Source organism: Meleagris gallopavo, chromosome 6 (genome assembly GCF_905368555.1).
Source record: "Meleagris gallopavo chromosome 6, MGAL_WU_HG_1.1, whole genome shotgun sequence".
Classification (NCBI taxonomy): domain Eukaryota; kingdom Metazoa; phylum Chordata; class Aves; order Galliformes; family Phasianidae; genus Meleagris; species Meleagris gallopavo.
The window spans coordinates 43,945,309-43,965,568 of NC_139409.1; the positions used below are offsets into that span (position 1 = coordinate 43,945,309).

Below are 20,260 nucleotides of genomic sequence, written 5' to 3' on the forward strand. Positions count from 1 at the left end.
GAATCTTTGGATACTGGACCAGAATTAACAAGATCTAAGTTCACTTGTCTGTTTTACCACTGACCTTGTGTGTGCTCTTGGAGGTAACTTCCTTTTTTGACTTATTTTTTAACTGTGATGCACAAGAATATTACCACCATCGCCTTGGTGATCTTAAGCTCTGTGAGGATGGCATTATCCATTTTCAGAGTGATGCAGCAATAATTACAACTAAGCCTTTGTTTTGACTGTATCTCTAAAGAAAAGAAATCCTAATGTGTACTGTTCCCATGCTGTAACCTACAAGCTGTGAGTAACACGTAATATTAAATGGCAAATGTGCACATAAATCCATAAATCTATCAATTTCAGTGCTCTGAAGCAGTCAAGTAATTCTGAAACCAGTGATGTATGTGGTGTGTTTCAACGTAAAGGGTGAAAATACAGATAGCGATGGCTATTAGATGTAGGGCAGATCAGTGCAAACCTGAACCTGTGGTCAGCTGTATGGAACTGCTAAAGCAAGTAGTGTGTCTTCTGAGAAGGAGCTAGAGTTATCTTTTTGGAGTATAAATGCACATGATTTGAGATTTGAGTCTATGGTAACTGTATTGTTGCATTTGCATGAAAAGGAAGCTTAATTAAACTCGAGTTAGTGGGTGCAGAAAGTGGCTTTTGCTGTGGTATCAAAACTGAGAAACAGTGGTGTACAGTTAGTTCTGAAGTCTTCCTTGCACATACTGGAAGAGAAGAAAGAGGTTCTTCATGGCAGCTAGAAGGAAATTCCAGCTTTCTAATCTTGTAATCTTGATGGTGGAACTGAATGTTTTCTTGGGAGACACATCAGTAATAGGAAATTCTGGGTGAGAGGCACTTTGGTTTATTCTTGCAGCATTTCTTGAAATGCCATACTACTCTTGCTGCCATACTACTGTGGCAGTAAGTTCTTTAAATCATGACATTAGTATAGTTTCTCAGTTTTCATGTACTTGTGCCAAAGAGTGTAGAACTGTATAGAACACACAGTATAAAACGTGTCCACTTTCTCTAATGGAACGGTTCTAAAGTGTGCCAATAGTGCATGTTTGTATGTGTCTTTTTATGGCCGAATCTTTTATTGCTACCTAAAGTACTTCTTTTCGGGGTGTGCTTCTTTCTGTTTGATGATTACGAAGTGGCTCCATAAGTTTTGTGCAGTTAAATTTTAGCACTAAGAAAGAGCAAGTATATGTGTGGCTGCGTCATGTGTACTGAAATCATTTATAGGGTTACCAAATAATATGTTGAAAACTTGCATTAATGGTAATTAAAAAGAATTAATCACCTACAAAGAAGGTGAAAAGACTCTCTAAAGGCAGTTTTTCTTGTTGGTCTTTTTAAATAATTTTTTTCTTTCTGTTTCCAGGTTTTCTCAAATAACGATGAAGCCCTTATTAACAAAAAATTGCCCAAAGAACTTCTGTTAAGGTAATTCAAGATAACATCTTACGAACTAAAAATGTGAGGATAATTTACTGCTTATGTGGCTTACAAACCACAAAATGCTATTCATTCTTGAAATAAATGGCAGCATGTCTGTTAGATTTTGGAATTCCTCAACCTGTTTTCTTTTGGTTGCTCTCGAGTTGTTTTAATCTGTTCAAATTACATTATACTATGGATGATGTAATTTATTAGTGATGTTTTTGTTGCATATGAGAAAAAGTGAAGTATCGTCCGCGTCTTTAGTATATATAGCCAACTCTTTTCCACATTACATGATGTTTGTCCGTCTGAAGAGTGTATGATCCCTTCTCTAATGTAATTCTCTATGATGGTTACTCACTCTTCTTGTTATTAACTTTGTTATAACCAACATAAATATAACTTCAAAGCTTTCAACAATACACTGCAGTGAAAAGCACTGCCAGTCGCCCTTATTGTCAGTCCGTGTTACACGTGGCAGAACCAAGAAAAGAATTTTACTTGCTGTAATCATTTGGCCAGCCATTCCTTCGCTACTGTGTGATTAGTTAGCTACAACATCATGATCAGTAATATTAGCCCATGGTTGAGGTAAATACAGATGAATGTCTTCACATGAAAGCAACCTGGAACAAATTGAGCAAGAGCAAACTGCAAAATGTGACTACGTGAGAGGTAAAACTGAACCTGCTCAGCAGTGTCTTCTCTACTTGCCTATAGTTTTCATTACAGTCCACTCTGTGCAAAAAGAAATGTTTGCATATAATGGTGCAGTTACAGTTTTTAGTGATGATGTTATTAAAACTGAGCTGATTTATTAGTACTCTAAAGAGGAGCGTGTACATTATTGCTTCCTGTCTGCTTTGATGTTGGATAATATCTGAAGCAATGATGTGTTGCATTCTTGTTTATTCAGAATGTGTTTCTAGAATGTTATTCCTTCTTGTACTGTCTGTACTATCACAGTGTTCACTTGGTGGTGTTAAAGCAACAGCCTTTTGTTAAAGGAATTGGATTTTTGAAAGATTTCCATTTTTGTTCCAAAGTACCAGTTCTGTGTGGTGCTGAAATTGTAAATTAGCCTTGTAGAACTGTTTGGAAAATGTGAGTAAATGAACCAAATAATACCCTAAACACAAATTCTAATAACACTGCTTGTTGCACTCATGCCATATCTCTGAATCTGAAGCACATCTTTTCTAGCAGTAGGACTGTCTTCTATGGAAATAACTGTGATTTCCACTGTCACAGGTGTTAAGCATCCTATCTATGTATTTCATCAGAATTTGTTGATGTACTTTAGAAAATGAGACAGCAAACATGTTTTATTCTGAAACAACTTAGTAATTACATGGTGTGCCTTAGCTTTCTTTGTGGGACTGTCTTAACGTGAGTGCCTAAAGAAGGGCTTATCTGTGGGGAATTTGTTTTATGCTTGGAAACGTAAATGCTTTTGTAAGCCTGAGCTTAAATGCCTTTCAAAACCTAAAACCATTTATGTTGCAACATGTTTTAAAAGTAGTGTGACAGAACAGGTTCAGTATTGCTGTATTGAGTGTAATGAACATCTTAATTTTTGTCATATTAACTATGCAGTCTGCCCTTAAATTAAGAGGAGTAAATCAGTTGCAGTGGAAACATTTTGCTTACAGCACAGGAGCTGAATAGTAAATGTGAAGTGTCATCAAATGCATGTAGCTTTTTTCTTGCTTACATCAAAATGAAACTATTGGAAAATTCTTTAGCTTTGTTTTAAATATTAAAAAAACACTAAAACTTGACACGTGGAAAAAGGTGGTTAATATCTTGATACTGATGGTAAAGCAAAGTGTTGCAAGGGTTGGTCTTATTCTCATTTGCATTGAGTGTTTAAGTAGTTTGACTACAAAAGCAGGCCAGTGTTTTCCTTAATACTGAGAAATATTTTTCTGTTGGCAGGCTTAAGGAATACTACCACTCTTTAAAACATACTCATTTATTGCAATGATCATGTACTCTGAAGTTAAAGTAAGCACCTGTGCTAGCATTCCATGCTAGAAGATTTGATATAAGAATGGCAAGCTTCAGAAACTGGATTGTAAAACAAAGCAGTGATGATATAAGCAATTTTGGTTACTGTGGAAGTATTGAAGGACCTGCAAACAGAAGCTGTGGGGAAAAACAAGTACTATGTAAAAGCATGTATCTGCTTATCTTGTTTTCTTTAAGTTTTACTTTATTTTGAAAAATTGTCCAGGGAGATTATAATGGTTTTGGCTTTTTGTGGGCTTTTTTTATTCTTGTTTGTTATTCTTGCATTTATTCCAGCTACTCAAGAAATGAAAATTGGCTATGTTGTCAGCAGTAGAGATGTTTACTTTTGGTCACTTGAACCATTTTCATTTCCTTCATGCCAACAAACTTCTGATGTTCATGAATTGTACCTTAAATGTAGAAGTTATGACTTCTGCTATAAATGGTACTTGAAGGGTTCACATACTTGAATAATAAGTCTTAGTCTTCAGACTTCAAATTTAAGCATTCAGTCAAATACAAAAGAAGAGGAAAGTTTTGGGACCCAAGTTAGGAGAGGAACTCAGTAGTTGTCCTCCAGCAGCACCTGTCCTTGTAAATAAGAATTTGCAGGTTGTGGATTAGCTAATAAGGTATTATGTATTTTCATGCTTCTTTAGTTTTTGTATTACTCCATGGTGCTTTTTGTTGGTGTTTTTCTCAATAACACAGCAGTCTTCCTGATTTTGAAACTTTGCATCTAATTTGAACAAAACTGTGACTTTTAAAACCCCGTTTAGCCATTTTTTCTTTCTCAGCTTTTTTCCCTCATTCATAGCACGTATTAAACCACTGGCTGGCACACAGCTTCTAAGAAGATCAATGTGAGATCTTTTCCATGTTCCAAAGGGAGTTCATTGACCACCAACCAGGCTATTGATCAAGTCTTGTTTTCTTGGATGTAGCAGAAGTTCTGTTCTGAATTCGAGCTAAATCACTGAAAGATTTTGAAGTCAGTTCCCACTTGAGAGTAATTGGAAGGTTTTCTAATAAAAGCAGATTAATCTGACAGTTGCAACTTGTATCCTCAATGTTTATTTGAGATTAGGTGTGCTACCATGAGAATTGTGAGGGTACAGAGAAATGAAATGACTATTTTATCATTGGACAAACCATGTTAAATAAAAATTACACTGGTGTTGTGATATTATTTATCAATGGTTGATAAGTGTATAAAACTTTTCTAAAATACTTACTAAGTCATAGTCTTAATTATTAAAATTCTATTGTTTTCCTGGCTGAAGATCAAACTATTTCATCACTTCCCTGAGAGCTCTATCTTGTCCCATGCCCAGTTCACTCTGATCATTTGTTTGCTTTTCTAATCATGTCTTTGTGATTAAGGACCACTGGAAATGGGTGTGTGACTCTACAGGCCTGAGTCTGGATTTAGATGTGCTGTTCCCAGTCTTATTGTTCTTCCTCACTATCAACTTTAGTCTCTATTTATGGTTAATAAATATATTGCCCTTGTCTTTATATGGTGGAGTTTTCTATATTGGGAAGTTAATGAGAGTTTGGAGTGTTGTAGCTGCTGTGCACTAAATGCTTGCTTAGATGTATTTCTGGCATGCAAATCAGGGAACTTATTTTGCTCAATGTAAGCTACATTCACAAGGCACTATTAGACTTCCCTTTACAGAAAGCATAGATTTGTGTTTACATCCCAGAATCTAATCAAATAAGTTTTATTAATAAGCAGCTCCTATGCAATCAGTTAGATTAACAATCTTTGTAAACACAGTTGATTTATCGATGCAGTCGTTTCTGATTCTAAATATTGAAATTGCTGGAAGTATTCTAATATTATAGTCTGCGAGAGAGACAAGAAATATGGTCTAAAACAAACTTGAAAATGGTGTGTGCATTGTAAAACAGGAAGGTTTTTCTAAGATTGTCAAGCACTGAACAGCTATCTTTGCCATTCAAGGTGAAATGCTGCAGTCTTCAATTACACAAATGAGTTGAATTGGGTAAAATGAGCCATGTTTCAGATGATAGATTTTTTTGCTTTCGAAATACATGCATTGTTTACGGAATTCTTACCAAGATCAGTATCAAATGCAAGTTTCTATTTTCCAGTTCTTTGACTTACCACTTGGTTACTCCGTATACAATTTCCAAATTCTTTAAGAGGTACTGAGCACTCAAAAATGATTGCTCATATCAAACAAGTTTGGTCATTTGTAAGTGGAGGAGGTAATTGCCATCTTCTATGTAATGTTTAAGTTAAGTGGTTTGGGTTTGTTCATAAACAAGTGCAAGAGTAATCTTAAAATTGGATGTTTGGAACAGAATTGTTTGAAATGGAATTTCTTCTTAAAATGTGAGAGGCTGTAAGAGCACAAACTGAAAACTGTATGAGTGCCTTTATGCATGGTACTAATGCAGAAGAGGAGATTTGGGAATGGAAAATCCGCTTTGCCAAGATAGCGAGTAAAATTCAGGCATTATGAAAAGGAAATACTTTGTTTAATGTTTATGCTTGAACAACTGGGACTTTCTTATGAATGTACTGCTTCAGCATTACTTGATTCAATATGAATAATATCGCTTAGTTACAAACATGCTTGTTGCAATGGATTAGTCATATTGGACCAAATAAAAGCAATGAGCATTCAAAGCAGGAATAACAGCTAAAGAGAATGTAACGGTGACTTGCACAACTCAGGATCATGCTTTACCAGTTGTTTGTTTCATTTTGGTATTTGATTTTTTTTTCCATATATATACTCTTAAGCCTCTCTTTAGAATCTGCTGTTTAACTAATCAAGATCTAATTCCATTTGGAGCTGTATTGTCCTTGAAGTTGAAGCCTTGTTTAAACTCACTCTTGATTAACAAATTACCAAAGCCAAATGTTTAGAAGTATCAGTGATACAACAGTCATTTCATTCATATGTAATTTTCCCTCACCCCTCCGTGAAATTATTGTTCCTCATTTCTATACTAAAATTACAATCAAAGAAGAAAGGTAATTCAGAAGAAACTCCTAACAAAAATACCCACAATATATTATTCTCATTTCTTTTGTTATTCATGCAAAAGTTTGAATACTTGGTATTGTTATTTATACTGTGTTGTTTTGTGTTCGTTGGGTTGGGTTTTTTGTCAGTAACTTTCAAGGTATCTACAGAAGAGGTGAGCTTTCTCAGCCATGCCTTCCTGACACAGACACGAGCATCAGGATAAGAATTCATTGAAAAAAAAGTTTTAGTCCTGACAGTAGCATAGCTCCAGGTGTGATTAAGCCAAGGCTCATCCTAGTCCAAAGACTAAATTTTCCATAACCCTTATGGCTGTAAGGATCAAGGTTTATGAAACATCCCTAGGTTGCATACCACCAGAGCATCATACATTTGTTTGTTTTCCATGTCTGTCGAGCTTTGAGCTCACAGAGTTGGGTGCATTTAGTTTTGGTTGTTTGGTGCCCAGACTGCGTAATCTCTTCTCTCCTGGGAAAAGATGCTTAGTAGGATAGTTGGAATGGTCTGCAGATTGCACTGGAACTGTGGGCTGCCAGGTAAACCACTCTTAAATATTCAGTAGGCTATTTTTATTTAGCACTGTGCTATAGTTGCCAAATTTTACTTCATGAAATCACTTTATAAAAATAAAATTGTTATTCATAAAATTGGCTAGCTGAGGTTGGAAGCAAACTCTGGAGATTGCCTAGTCCAACCCACTGCTGAAAACAGGGTCAGCTACACCAGGCATTTCCTGGCATTGCCCATTTGAGTTTTGACTGCCTACAGGTACAGGGGCTTCATAACCACGCCAGTTTGGTGTTGGGAAACACCTGTTTTCCTGTTGCTGGGCCCTGCTGGGGAGAATCTGTTGTCCTTACTTCCATCAGATATTTTAACTTGCTGATGTGTTCTCAAAGCCTCCTGCTTGGAGGTGTGTTCGAAGTGGTGCTCAACAGAATCCCCATGTCCTTTCGTGCAAAGCTGCTTTGCATGTGATTGACCCAGCCTGTATGGGTGCCTTAGGTGTTCTTCCCTGGGTTGCATCTCCTGCTCAGTTTCCTCTCTGTCTCAAAGAAGTTGTGTTGTCATTTATCATATCCATTTCTTTAAATTACTGAAGATCTCTAGCTGAGCTTTGTTGTTCCTTATGGAATCCTTTCTGCTGCTGCTCTGATGCCTCACAAACAAAAAAAAAAACCTGATGGTTTCTGTAGATAAAACTTTGATAAAAATTTAATGAAACAGGGCAGTCATGTGAGCTGCAGCATGTAAATTTTAGAAAATGCAGAACCTTGCATCTCATCCACCCCTTCTAAGAAATGACTGAACTGGACAGTCCACTAGGCTTTTAAAGGTTAGAAGTCTGGAGCATTCCCCCCTCTGCAAGTATTCTAATTTTAGGAAGGCTGACTTTTTGGAAAACATTACATAAACTGTTTCATGGGTTTAAATTTTCCTGAGTATGTCCTATATGTGTTTTATGTTCAAGTCTGCAAATTGACTTCTAAAAGGTTACAAAAACAAGACTTTTTAAGTTGCATTTATGTCTATAATATCCAAATGACTATACGTCAAAGACACAAAAAGTTGCATTCCTGTGATATCTTCTGTATTTCATTTGCAGACTGAAGTTACTGAATGATTTGTATAATGTATAATGTTTATTAATTTCATCATTGACAGAATTTCCATGTAATGTGGTGGTTGTATTCTGTATGTTTGATGGTAAGTTAAACAGACCTGTCCCTGCTTGATTTGATCAATGGAGACTTTCCTTAGGATACGAAGAGAATTAAGTACTGAGAATACTGCAGTTGTTACATATGATAATGCTTTAAGTAAAATCTTTTTAAATTGAGTGAGTGACATTATCCCCTTGTCTTGCAACTAGTGTATAGACCATAAAAAATTAAATGCTGTCGTATAGCTATAAAATGAATCCAGCAAAGCTGACTGTTTGTAGGAAAAGCTGAGTTCAGTTTAAACTGAGAATAGATGTTAGGCATCGTGCAGACAGCCTGTTCTTTGGCAATTGCTAATATTTGTGTAGGTATTGTGTAGCAATAACTGAGCAAAAGCAAAGGTTTGGCATGTGAAGAAGTGTTTTTTGGTGCCAGGTTTGTAAATGAAAGACTTGCTGTTTAGATTAGCTGAGAAAGGCGTTGTAGTCCATGTAGTTTACAAGTGGCGATTGTGGGGTAAAAGTTACTGGAAAATTTCAGTGTGTTTCACAGTTTCTAGCTTAAATGCTTTACTTCAGAAGATAGCACATCTCTAGTAAAAAAGGATTTATTTTAATAATTGACCTGAAAGGTGAAACAGTAGATAATACAGTTGATTTCTGCTTTGAGTAGAAGTTCATGACATGCTGCTGAAAACAAATCTGATAGAAATAAGCTAAGATGCTTTAAAAAAAAAGTCAGGCTCCTTAAGTCTTTAATATGTCTCACCATTTATGTTTCCAAGGCGTATATATTATGGGTTTTTTTACTGAATAAGGTATTACTGGAATTTGCAATGTAGCATGTCCCTACCTAAAAATGTATTAATGCAGGGTTCTACTTGCTGTATGATTGTTCAGTTGATCTCTGTTTTTTTAGCTGCTTTTATTTTACTGCAGCCTTTGTACAGTGCTGCTGAACTGCAGTTGTTGGTGAGGTATCTCATATCATAGGAGGGCATTTGATAAGACAGGGAAAAGAAGGGCGAAGCTAAACCTTCCACATATAAATATTTATAATGGTGTTTGGTATTTACTGAATATGTCATTTTAGAGAAAGACAGGATGATTCTGTGATGGTGGCAAGACTGCAACTATATGCATTCAAACTTGATTAGTAATAAACTGAAAGAACAGCACATGCTCTGCAAAAGCTTCTTCCCTATCTGATCAGATTGGCAAGGGCCTTAAAGAGATGAGAGAGAAGCAGTTTGACTCTTGAACAGTTTTGTTTCTCATTCTGTAAGTGGTGCAGTGTTTGGATTTTGAAAAATAGCTGTTTCTTTCTGTGGTTCCACAGGAAAGGAAACAAATAATAGAAGTGACATCAGCCATTTCTGCTTTTGGAAAGACACAGTTCTGTTTATAGCACATGGGAGTAACAAAGTATGTATGGAAGTATATGGGAGGTGACCAGAAAACACAGCCTCCTTTTCAATATGTAGAGGAAAATCTTGATGTAGATCTATTCTTGTTTAATAGAAAATAGAAAGAAAGGAATATAATTAACAGTTGTTGTGATTTTGTGGAAGAATTGGTTAGACAGTATCACTCTGAGATTAAACAATCAGTTGGCTCTACCAACCAAATTACATGCATCTACAAATGCGTTTGACTTTAACATTTGGCATTTTGATTTTAAAATGAGCACTGTACAGTACATAAATACATGTTGAAAAGATTCAGATTTGGTTAACAGTTGTTGTAACTGGCTGGTAGATAGACCAAATGCTTTTTTTTCTTCTACCCCATGTTTTGGAAATCACTCTTTCAGAAGTCACTGGAGGTTAAGAGTTACACAGAAATAAATGTGAGGAAAAGGCACTCCCAAGGAAGTCTGAATGACATTAAATAGAGGTACCTTCAAACAAGATTAATTTTACAGTTTAATTTTGCAGGGATATAGGACTAAGGAGTGTCCCATTTCACTCTCGCATCAAGTGCTGTGGTCTGGGATGTGTCATCGTAGTAGAGGATGTGAGAGTGAAATGTATAAGATACTGTAAGTTCCTTGTCTGATTCTGTGTCAAAAAGGCTGTGAAAATGGGAGCGGTAAAATAATGCTTTGTGTCTGTGTACAGCTTTGTTGGAACTAATAAACTTTTTAATGCTACATTTGCTTTAGATGTCTGTCTTTGAAGAAACATGCTGGAAAAGAACGTGCAGAAGAAATGAGATTTAAAGAACTGAAATAAAAGGAATTAGAGGTGACATAATAAGTGATTTTAAAACTCCATAAGGAGAAAGTACTAACTGCGAAAGCACTCTTTAATTTGGTGAAGAAAAGTAGAGGAAAGCATAAAGCTGAAAGTCAGACATTCACCTTGGAAATAAGGCAAATATTATAACAGCGTGATTAGCCAGTGGAACAAACTATCAGAGAAGGTGGTGATTTTCCATCCCTTGCAGGCTTTCAAATCAAGAATATTAATTTTCTGGAATTTAGACTTAAGCCAAATACAAGTTTACCTTAATGGAGTTGGGGAACTGTGAGCTTGTGCCAGTCTTTGTGCCTCTGGCATGAATTGCATGCATACTTCAGGTACTGTTAGCATTGAAAGATCTCCAGGGCCAAGCTTATGAGGCACTTATGTGTCCAGAGAGGTGTATGCCCTGGGACGAAGAGGCTTGAAGAACTCTGATTATGGGTAAGCAGATTATCTTCCTTGGGCTCGATGCAGGATAACTAAGGAAAAAAATAATGGCCTTGGGTACAGGAAGTGAGTACAGATTATCCTAAACTTCACTGTGAATCTGTTAACTAGTTACATTTCCAGTTTCCTTAACTAATCTGTGCCAAAGATTTAAGTGGAAATTAATCCGGCTGCTGGCTGCATTAGCTTCCACCTACATAATTATGGTCATAGAGGACAGATGTGCTATACAACCATCAGCTGGCCTACATGGTAATTTTTTCCACATTGTAAAATTACAAGTGCCTGCTAACATAGCCCTTCACCGTAAGCACCAGACAACATCAGTGTTGCCATCTCCGTCTCAGTTCCTTGGTTGGATTTTAAAGCCTTTAAAATGCTATTGTCTTGTCTCCTGTAGGGTATTTTTCCTGACTGGTAGGGATGTGCCTTGGAGTTCTGTGGGGCTGGAAGCAGAGGAGCAGTTGTCTCAGTGGTTTGCATATAAGACTGTACTATAGAGGGGAAAAAAGGAGAACAGTGTGGAAATTTTGAAACAAGTTGGCAAAACGAGTCTTAGCACTTATAGAATCATTTACTAGTAATTCCTATTTATGCTGTTATTAACTGAATAATAATGATTCTGATTTTGCTGGATCCTAACATTGTTTAAATTACCTATTTTGAGGAGGGCAGCTTCAGGCGCGTTTCAAGACAGTATCTTTAGAACAAAAATAAACGTAGAAGTGTCTTGAATTTTACACTTACTAGAATAGTTTTCCTTTTAACATAAAATAACCACTTTTTTTTTTTTTTTTTTTACTTTGTAAAAAGTCGCTTCATAGGGAATGGAGCAAAAATAAATAACATCTGTTCCATATTTGGTTTCGGTCTACTTTTTCAACAGAAATCATGCACCAACATTAATCTTGTAACAGTAACAAACAGTCAAACATGAAGGCAGACTGCTAGACAACTCAGTAGATGGGATATATAAAGTACCTTTTCTTCAGCATCTTGCAATTTCTTCTGTTATTTCTTACTTCCAGCAGAACTTGCATCACTTCCAAAGCATGTTGTGTGCTTTCTTTAGGCAAGAATGTTGAGTCATGAGATGGTTTGTCACAATCCTTCTGGTCTTCATTAGAAACAATTTCAAGATGTCTTTTGTGCTTCAGCTTCTATAAACCTAAGATCACCATGTCTGTTATACTGCTGATGTTCACTCCTCAGTGTTAAGATTTGATATAAGATGGAATTGTTACTATTACTGTTCAGTTCTTTGATGACTGAAAATGTCAAGTGGTAGTTTATATGTGAATTTCAGTAACATCTTTCATTCTTTGCAGAAGAAAATGATTTTGGAATGGGATCTGTATTTTATGCTTAAGCTAATGTATTTTATTTCCTGAGAACATCCTTTGAAATGGCTCTGTTGTTGCTTGGAAATGGTATTTTGCAAAAATTTGTTTTGACAATGAAACTTTTATTTTAGAAAACTATTAAAAGTTGCCAGTCATGAAGAATTGATTCAGTGTTCGAAAGAGTAATGCTAGATTCTGAACTGTAATTGTTTCTTGTAAAGTGAATTAAAATAATATACTAACGATGTAAGACTTGGTAGGTATTGTAACATAGCCTTTTGGAAATCTGCGTCACCATGCTTTGTGTTAGTACTTAGATTCCTGACCTTATGTTTATCGGCGTGTTATTTCCCTTGTCTGTGTTCAGTGCCAGCTGATCTTGAGTTAGCAGTGTGCCCAGGTGTCCAGGAAGGCCAACTCTGTCCTTGCTTATATCAGAAGTAGTATGGCTGGTGGAACTATGGAAGTGACCATTCCACTGTATTTGGCACTGGTGAAGTCACACTTAGAGTACTGTGTTCAGTTTTAAGCCCCTCATTACAAGCAACAAAGCTGTTGAAGGGTCTGGAGCACAAGTTTTAAAATGAGTAGCTGAGGGAACTGAGATTGCTTAGTCTGGAGAAGAAGAGGTTCAGGGGAGACCTTGACACTCTCCACAACTACCTGAAAGGAAGTTGCAGCAAGGTGAGGATCGGTTTCTTCTCCTTGGTAATTAGCAATAGGATGAGAGGCACTGGCTTCAAGTTGCACTAAGGGAGGTTCAGGTTGGATATTAGGAAACATTTCTTCTGCAGAAGAGTGATACGGTATTGGAACAGGCTGCCCAGGGAGATGGTGGAGTCACCATCCCTGGAGGTTTTCAAGAAACATGTAGGTGTGACATTTAAGGATGTGGTTAGTGGGCATAGTGATGTGTTGGAAGTTGGACTTGATGATCTTGAAGGTCTTGTCCAATCTTTATGATTATATGATGACACCGTCCTGCTAATAATAATAGTTTAACGTAATAGTTTTACTCTGTAAATAGTGAGCAGCCCAAGAGCCCCTGGGGATTTAATCCTCTTAATAAGACTGCATGTGACTTCCCCAGTTCCTTCTAAATAGTTGTGAAGCTTGAATGACTGTCTCAAAGTGAAATATGTGGAATAATTATTGGAGGTAATGTGTTGGAATATACTTCTCTTACGAAAAGCACTGAAGAAACCTCTGCTGCGGAATGCAGTGAATATGCAAGTAGTCTGTTCCATGATAGTTCGCTAAGCAACACAAGACAGGGAAACATTAGTTTGTTAACAGCACCAGGGAGCTCGGTATGCTGACGCTTAAGAGATGAGCACAGAGGATGGAGTGGAGTAAAGCCAGGCTGTGTGTTAGAATTGCAGAGAGGGGAACTTGGTGGTACTACAGAACAGGTAAACTGTATAGCAGCCATTCCCAGTTAGCAGCTTTTCAGTCGTCTTTTGCACCAGTTGCAACAAAGCTACGTATGATTATAGTCACTCAAGTTCCACCTGAAAGAAGGAAAATAGTATTAAAGTGGCTTTAAAGAGCAAGTGTTTGGGGAAGATATCATTGCAGACAAAGAGGGAGAAAACCACTGGCTTCTGGGACCTGTTGACAGACTGAGCTTCTTTTCCTCCCTTAGGAGTGTCTAATGGGTGAGATTTACATACTCAGTTATACAAAGTGCTTCCCTCAGGAAACTTAAAAAACTCTATAGAGAGTTATTTTATAATGTAATGCATTTGCAGTCAGCTGTATTATTCACATTAATGATACTCACTCGTGCTCTGCGGACAGTGTATTTATCACTGACAATTTAAAAGCATCTCTCATCTGTTACTCCAATAAAGAGCACAATTCATGAAACTAGTCATAAGAGTTCTCAGTGGATATGGGCAAATTCCTTAAGGTTGGGAGTCCATTCAAACACAGCTGGACCCATAGCACCAAATTGAGTATTAACCCTTCAGTGCAAAAACCAGACTCTTAAATCCTCACCTATAGTTGTGTAAGTTATTTCTTTAATTGTATCAGGCATTATATAAAGGCATATAAATCAGTTTCTCTGAATTAAAAGCAATAAAATATTTTGTTATTCACACATGTTTGGGAAATGAAGCGGGGAAAACTTAAAATAGATTTTGTTAAAATTGATCCATATGTAGATGTTGGCTGTCTCAAGATGATGGGTATGGGGTTACTCCTTCACTCTGAATAACCAAAATAATAGAATGCTTTTATTTAATTTAACTTTGTTGTTGTGTAACAGGTGATTTTTCCATAGAAATATATAAAACAATGAATTCATATTTTAGTTTAAATTAATAATAAAAGTGTTCTTATTGTTTTTCTTTCTAGAATATTTTCTTTCTTGGACATAGTTACTTTGTGTCGATGTGCACAAGTTTCCAAGGTATGTATTTCTATTGTTGTTTTTGTTCTTTGGGAAGCTCTTAATTACTTGCAAATCAAGGGCTTTAGGATGTCTTCTTCCTGTTTAAAAAATAAAAATAAAAAATCAAGTATCTCTCAGCATCTTTTATTAAAACAAAAAAATTGTTGGTCCACTTTTGTGTTCAGATATGTGAAATTAGTTGCTATGTACTGGACTTCTTTTTAAAGGCTATGGAAAAGATATCCAGTAGTGTGTGCTCTATATCTGGAGAAGGGATTAAACCCATTTTGGCATAGTGGCATTTGCTTTTTATTAAACACATGGCTGTACAACACTATTTTTCAGACACATTCTGCTTAAAATTCCATGTAGCTCAGTTAATGTGCACCATGTGTCTAAGTACATCCATCATTTGCTTGCCAAATATAAAAGGTGTTAAATAAATGGACTACCAGTAGAGAAGAAAGGCACACAGAAGGTAATAGAGAAGGCATGCTAAGTAAGCTTTTATGTTCAGCTAATCTTACTTTTTTTTTAATTAACATGAAAAGCATTCTGCTCCTACATGAAATGTGTACAGTGAAGTGTATTCTTATACAACATGAATGAACTTTTTAAATCATTCTTTTCTTCATTCTTCTAATGCAGATTGTCTTTCTTTCTCCCTTTTATTTGTTTTAATTTATAATTGTGTAACTACTAAATTCCCAGACCTATAGTATTCTAGCCTGCAGCTTCAGTAAGTTCTGAGCTAACTAACATCAGGTTTTGTAAGAATTTTCAGTCAAAGCCTAGAACACATCTGAAGAAAAACAAGGCAAATCAATAAATCCTTGTTTTGTTTTCTCTCAGAACTATGTCAGTTGGATGCAATAGTCTTCATTTCTGTTTTTCTGAGTATGTTTTTGTTTTTCTACCTTTTTACTTTGTTTTGCTTTGAAGGACTGCTTCAACAGTGAAGAACAAATTATCAAATGTGTACGTAACTCAGCACATGGAAAGGCCCGATCCCAACAGTGGAAAGTCAGCAATGTTCTGAAAGGCTTGTCTTCCTCTCAGAGTAGTAACTTGTGAGGTTGAGGAACTATGGTTTTCTTGGAAGGAGTCTCATGTGCATTTGCTTTTCTCTCCATATATATCTAGTTAAATCATGCTATGTATGTGTTTTGCATTTCATTTCTTACTGTTACACATTTTATGGGTATAAGACTCTGAGATGTAATCCATTTAGGTGATTTGAGGTTAATTTAAACAAATGTTCTGGTTTTAACTAGTTAATATTTTATTACTAATACCTGCTATTACATTTGTTTTTTAAAAAGTGCTACCCAAATACGTTTTTTTTGGTATTTGAGAGTTTGTTGTTTTGGAATTGCTGAGGGGAATACAAAGGGAGCAGGCAGTGGAGGTGTATAACTCTTACTTGTTTTCTGTAGGCATGGAATGTTTTAGCTCTGGATGGAAGCAATTGGCAAAGAATAGACCTTTTTAACTTTCAGACGGATATAGAGGTTAGTATCCTTGTTTATTTCATTCCTCTGGTGATGCTTAAGTACGTCATAGATTCTCTTTGAGTTCACATTTCAAAGGCTAAAGCTCAGGATACTAAAGCAGTAAAGGAGTGAATGGTCAGCTCCATATTTGACTTTTTTTACATGGATGATGTTTGAGTTTTGCTTGGAAGCAATGTATCAGATAATTTGCATATGTTGCATATATGCAGAGTTCAACAAATTCAGAATTGATCATTTCCAGAAAACAAAGGTATGAGCACTATCTCTGGACTGAATGAGATGCTCGCAGTTACTCATTGCCTTGTGGGAAGATTCTGTTGCTTGTCCCTGGTCTCTGTGAGAGTGCCATCTAGTGCTGGAACCTCTCTAAGTGCTTGTTTTGGACTTGAAGCAACAAAATGGTAAAAATCTTTCATTACTGCTGACTTGGCCTGGATTTGCTTTGCTGTGTACCTTAGTACATTTTATCAACATTCCTTTCCTATGGTTTCAGTGAAATGAAATGACTAAGAGATCTCCAGAAGAGACCCTTCCCCACTGGCAGTCAGCTCTTAAATTGGATCTAGGAGAGGTGCAGCCAGGCTCCACCGCTTCCAGCAGCACAGGAGAATTGCCTTCACCTGTGCTCCCAGGGCTGACTCAGTGCTCACCTCAGGTGGTCAATCAGAGGTTCAGGCTGTGATTCAGCAGTTCCCATACAGCATATAATGAAATAATTAGGGCAGTCTTATGTTCCATAAGAAAAAAACACATTTGTATGTACATTACCTTAGATGTACATAAGAAAATAAATTATGATTTTGGAAAATGAAGACCAAAGCCCATGGGAAATACAGTTCCTTAGTATAATCTAAACTCATTCATTATTTGCATTTGGTAATGCAAATTAAGCTTAGAATACAATAATGAATTTGCTTCTGAATTTTTGTGTTTAAGTTTTAATTGCATAAGTAAAATCCAGATGGGGGTCATTTGGTATATTTTGCAATCCCTATTTCAAAGAATTCCTAAAGCTTTACAGTAATAAAGAGTAAAATTCCTCACTATTCTCTTAAAATTTTATTGCCAACTCCTCTGCTATACAGATATTAAATATGAGGATCTGGCAGAGGTAGGAGAAGGATTTTTGGAATCTGTAAGTTTCTAAGATGTTTTGGGGCTCTAATGTCATCTTTTTCACTTGCCTTTAAAAAAAATATAAACTTGTATTTTTCATTTGCTAAGAAATAAAAAGTGAAGCCCACGATACTGGTGTCCTTTCTCTTGGCCAGCTTTTTTCTGAAGCCTTTTTGCTATGTTTATGCTGAATTTGTCTTCATTGTACCTAATGGCATTGTCCTTTCAGATGTATTTCTGGCCTGGTCTAAAGGAGAGTGAATGAAATTAAGTTATGATCCTATTTTTCTATAAGGACCCACTGTGGTTTTGAGAAATTTGATTACCTCAGTATATTGTATTTAAGTACATTTGTAATATAAATGCTTAAAATTTATTCGTAACTTAAACCAATGATTACTGCATGAATTAGTTTTGAATGAGGTATGCATTCACTTTCAATACTTAAGACCTCTGTTTTACAATCATAGAATCACAAGGTTAGAAAGGACCTACAGGATCATCTAGTCCAATCTCGTCCAGCTGTCCTCATATCACCATTACTGCCACAAGCTACTAGTCCATATCTTGTAGTGTGTCCTGTTTTGCTTTAAGCTGTTTTAGTAATGTGGTTTTCTTTGTCAGAGGACTTAAGGACAGATGCATATGGCAGCTTTTTGCTCCATTAGTTGTTGTACTGTTTGGTGCTGTTTCACATAACATCAAGCAGTACTCGATCTGAAACTATCAGGTAAAGGAAAATCATGTTTTGTGGTATATTTTCCCCTTTTTGAGATCTTAGATGATGTAGAACAAGCCAAGAAAAATATATTTCTGTACTATAAAGGAATTTTTTTTCCTTCAGCAAAGTTGTGTGAAAATCTTCTTAAAGTTAAGTGTACCTTAGGATTTGTTGGTCTGTGGTATCAAATACAAGCTTAAGTAGTTTGAAGAACTAGTTTTTGAGTGACACTATATTATTCAAATACCTGAACACATTTTAATGTACTTGTCCTTCTTAATACACTGTTTTGGTGGGTTTTTAACATGCTTCAAGTAATAAATGGATATGAGAAAACGTATGTCATTATTTGTTTCTATTTGCTTTGAATAATTAGATTTTGGATTCCTCCCCTCCATTATTAAGCCTCCATTATATGTAATTCACTGAGAAGACTTTATCCTTTCAGTAAAGGTACTTGGCCTTTACTGGGAAATAGTTCTGAGTGATTGGAGAACTCTAAAAAAATATGTAATTTCATGAAGTGTATAATGATCTTTGGTTTGTTTGTTTTGATGTAAATGTGTTTGAGGGAGGAGGTGACCGGTTACCTACCAACTTAACAAACAAGTGCTGATAAAAATGTTTTCACCAAGAGTTCAGTATTGCAGGAGAATGACAAGATACAAGAAATATTTTACTGATCCTGTAAAAATGCGACCGTTGCATATAGAGAGGAAATAAAAATAAAAAAAATCCACTGCTCTATTATTTTGTAAGTTTTCCATATGTAAAATAGAAGAAGATAGAAGGATGTGTTGGGTATGTAGTGGTCCTGTTCGTTAGATGATCAGTGTTGATTTATTTTTACTTTTATCTTTTTAAAATTAGACACCATATGATATCTAGTCAGTTGCTGCAGTGCTTTTTGGTCTGTCATCTTAATCTGACTGTCAAAAAAATTAAAAGAAAGGTGCATATTATTTACCACAATTTAAATAACATATTTTCAATAATGCTACACTTTGAGCTTGGAATATTAGAAGTACTGTACCATTCTGCTTGCTCCTCTTATGTAGGAAAATGCTTTCAAGATATAAATAGAATTTTATAGCAATTGGAGTCAAGTAGGAAGTTTTGTTTGTAAACTGTGCTACACAATGTGAGAAGTATCATTTCTAAACAGTAGGAACAGACATACAGATAAATACAACTTTGAAAGTTAGCAGGTAATCTCTGGCAGATCTTCTGGATGTGGTTGAAGTACTGTGGAGTGCTGTGTCCAGGTCTTGGGCCTCCAGTACAGGGAAGATGTGGAGCTGTTGGGGAGGGTCCAGAGGAGGGCCATGAACATGAGCAGAGGGCTGGAGCACCTTCCCTTTGGGGACAGGCTTAAGGAACTGGGCTTGTTCAGCCTGGAGAAGAGAAGGCTGTGGGGAGATGTCATTGCAGCCTTCCAGAATTTAAAAGGGGTTTATAAATAGGAGAGGAATCAACTTCTTATGAGGGTAGACAGTGATAGGACAAGGGGGAATTGTTTTAAGCTCGAGGAGGGAAGGTTTAGATTGTATGTCAGAGGAAAGTTCTTTACTGTAAGATTGGTGAGGTGCTGGAACAGCTGCCCAGAGAGGCTGTGGATGCCCCGTCCCTGAAGGTGTTCAGGGCCAGGTTGGATGGGACCCTGGTCAACCTGGTCTAGTACCTAATCTGGAGGTTGGTGGCCTTGCCTGTGGCAGGAGGATTGAAACTTCGTGATCCTTGAGGTCCCTTCCAACCCAAGCCATTCTGTAAAACAAGACTTAGGAGAGGCTGTAGCTCAGTGTCGCGTCATGCTATCCTAAGCACATATTTGTGGATAATGTAACCTTGTGTGCTGGAGTAACAACCGGTCATTGAGGAACAAGATGCCTCCTGTTCTGCTTCTGGGCAGTTCTTCAGATTTCTTGCAAAATTGACAGTAATCTTAGTGGGTAGGGTATTGCTGAGGCAAAAAATCGAGCTACGTATGGTAGACTCAAAAAGAGAACTAAAGATTGAAGTGAACAGCACTTCTCTCATCATTATGTTGATAACACTTTTTCTTGAAATAGAAAAGGAATTTCAAAGAGATACATTTCTGTTGGGATTTTTAAGTTGCTAAGAATGTTGTGTCAGAATAAAACTCAACGAAATCTTCCTTTTATTTGGTTTAAGGGTCGTGTTGTGGAAAATATATCGAAAAGGTGCGGTGGGTTCCTGAGACAACTTAGTCTGAGAGGATGTCACGTTGTTGGAGACTCCTCTTTAAAGTAAGTAATGTCCTAGGCTAAGACATTGCTTTTGTTCCAAATATTAGGAAAAAAGTAATTATT

At 36.4% G+C, this 20,260-nt stretch overlaps 1 protein-coding gene across 3 annotated transcripts in view; it reads left to right on the plus strand.

Moving 5' to 3' along the window:
• Positions 1–20,260, plus strand: part of FBXL2 (F-box and leucine rich repeat protein 2) — a 52,117-nt gene that overhangs the window by 13,609 nt on the left and 18,248 nt on the right. For all 3 annotated transcript variants that reach the window (XM_010712987.3, XM_031553977.2, XM_085226548.1), the window contains 4 exons: positions 1,385–1,446; positions 14,543–14,597; positions 16,016–16,090; positions 20,103–20,197. In XM_010712987.3, the coding sequence (XP_010711289.1) occupies positions 1,385–1,446; positions 14,543–14,597; positions 16,016–16,090; positions 20,103–20,197 (287 nt within the window). The remainder of the gene's footprint in view (positions 1–1,384; positions 1,447–14,542; positions 14,598–16,015; positions 16,091–20,102; positions 20,198–20,260) is intronic.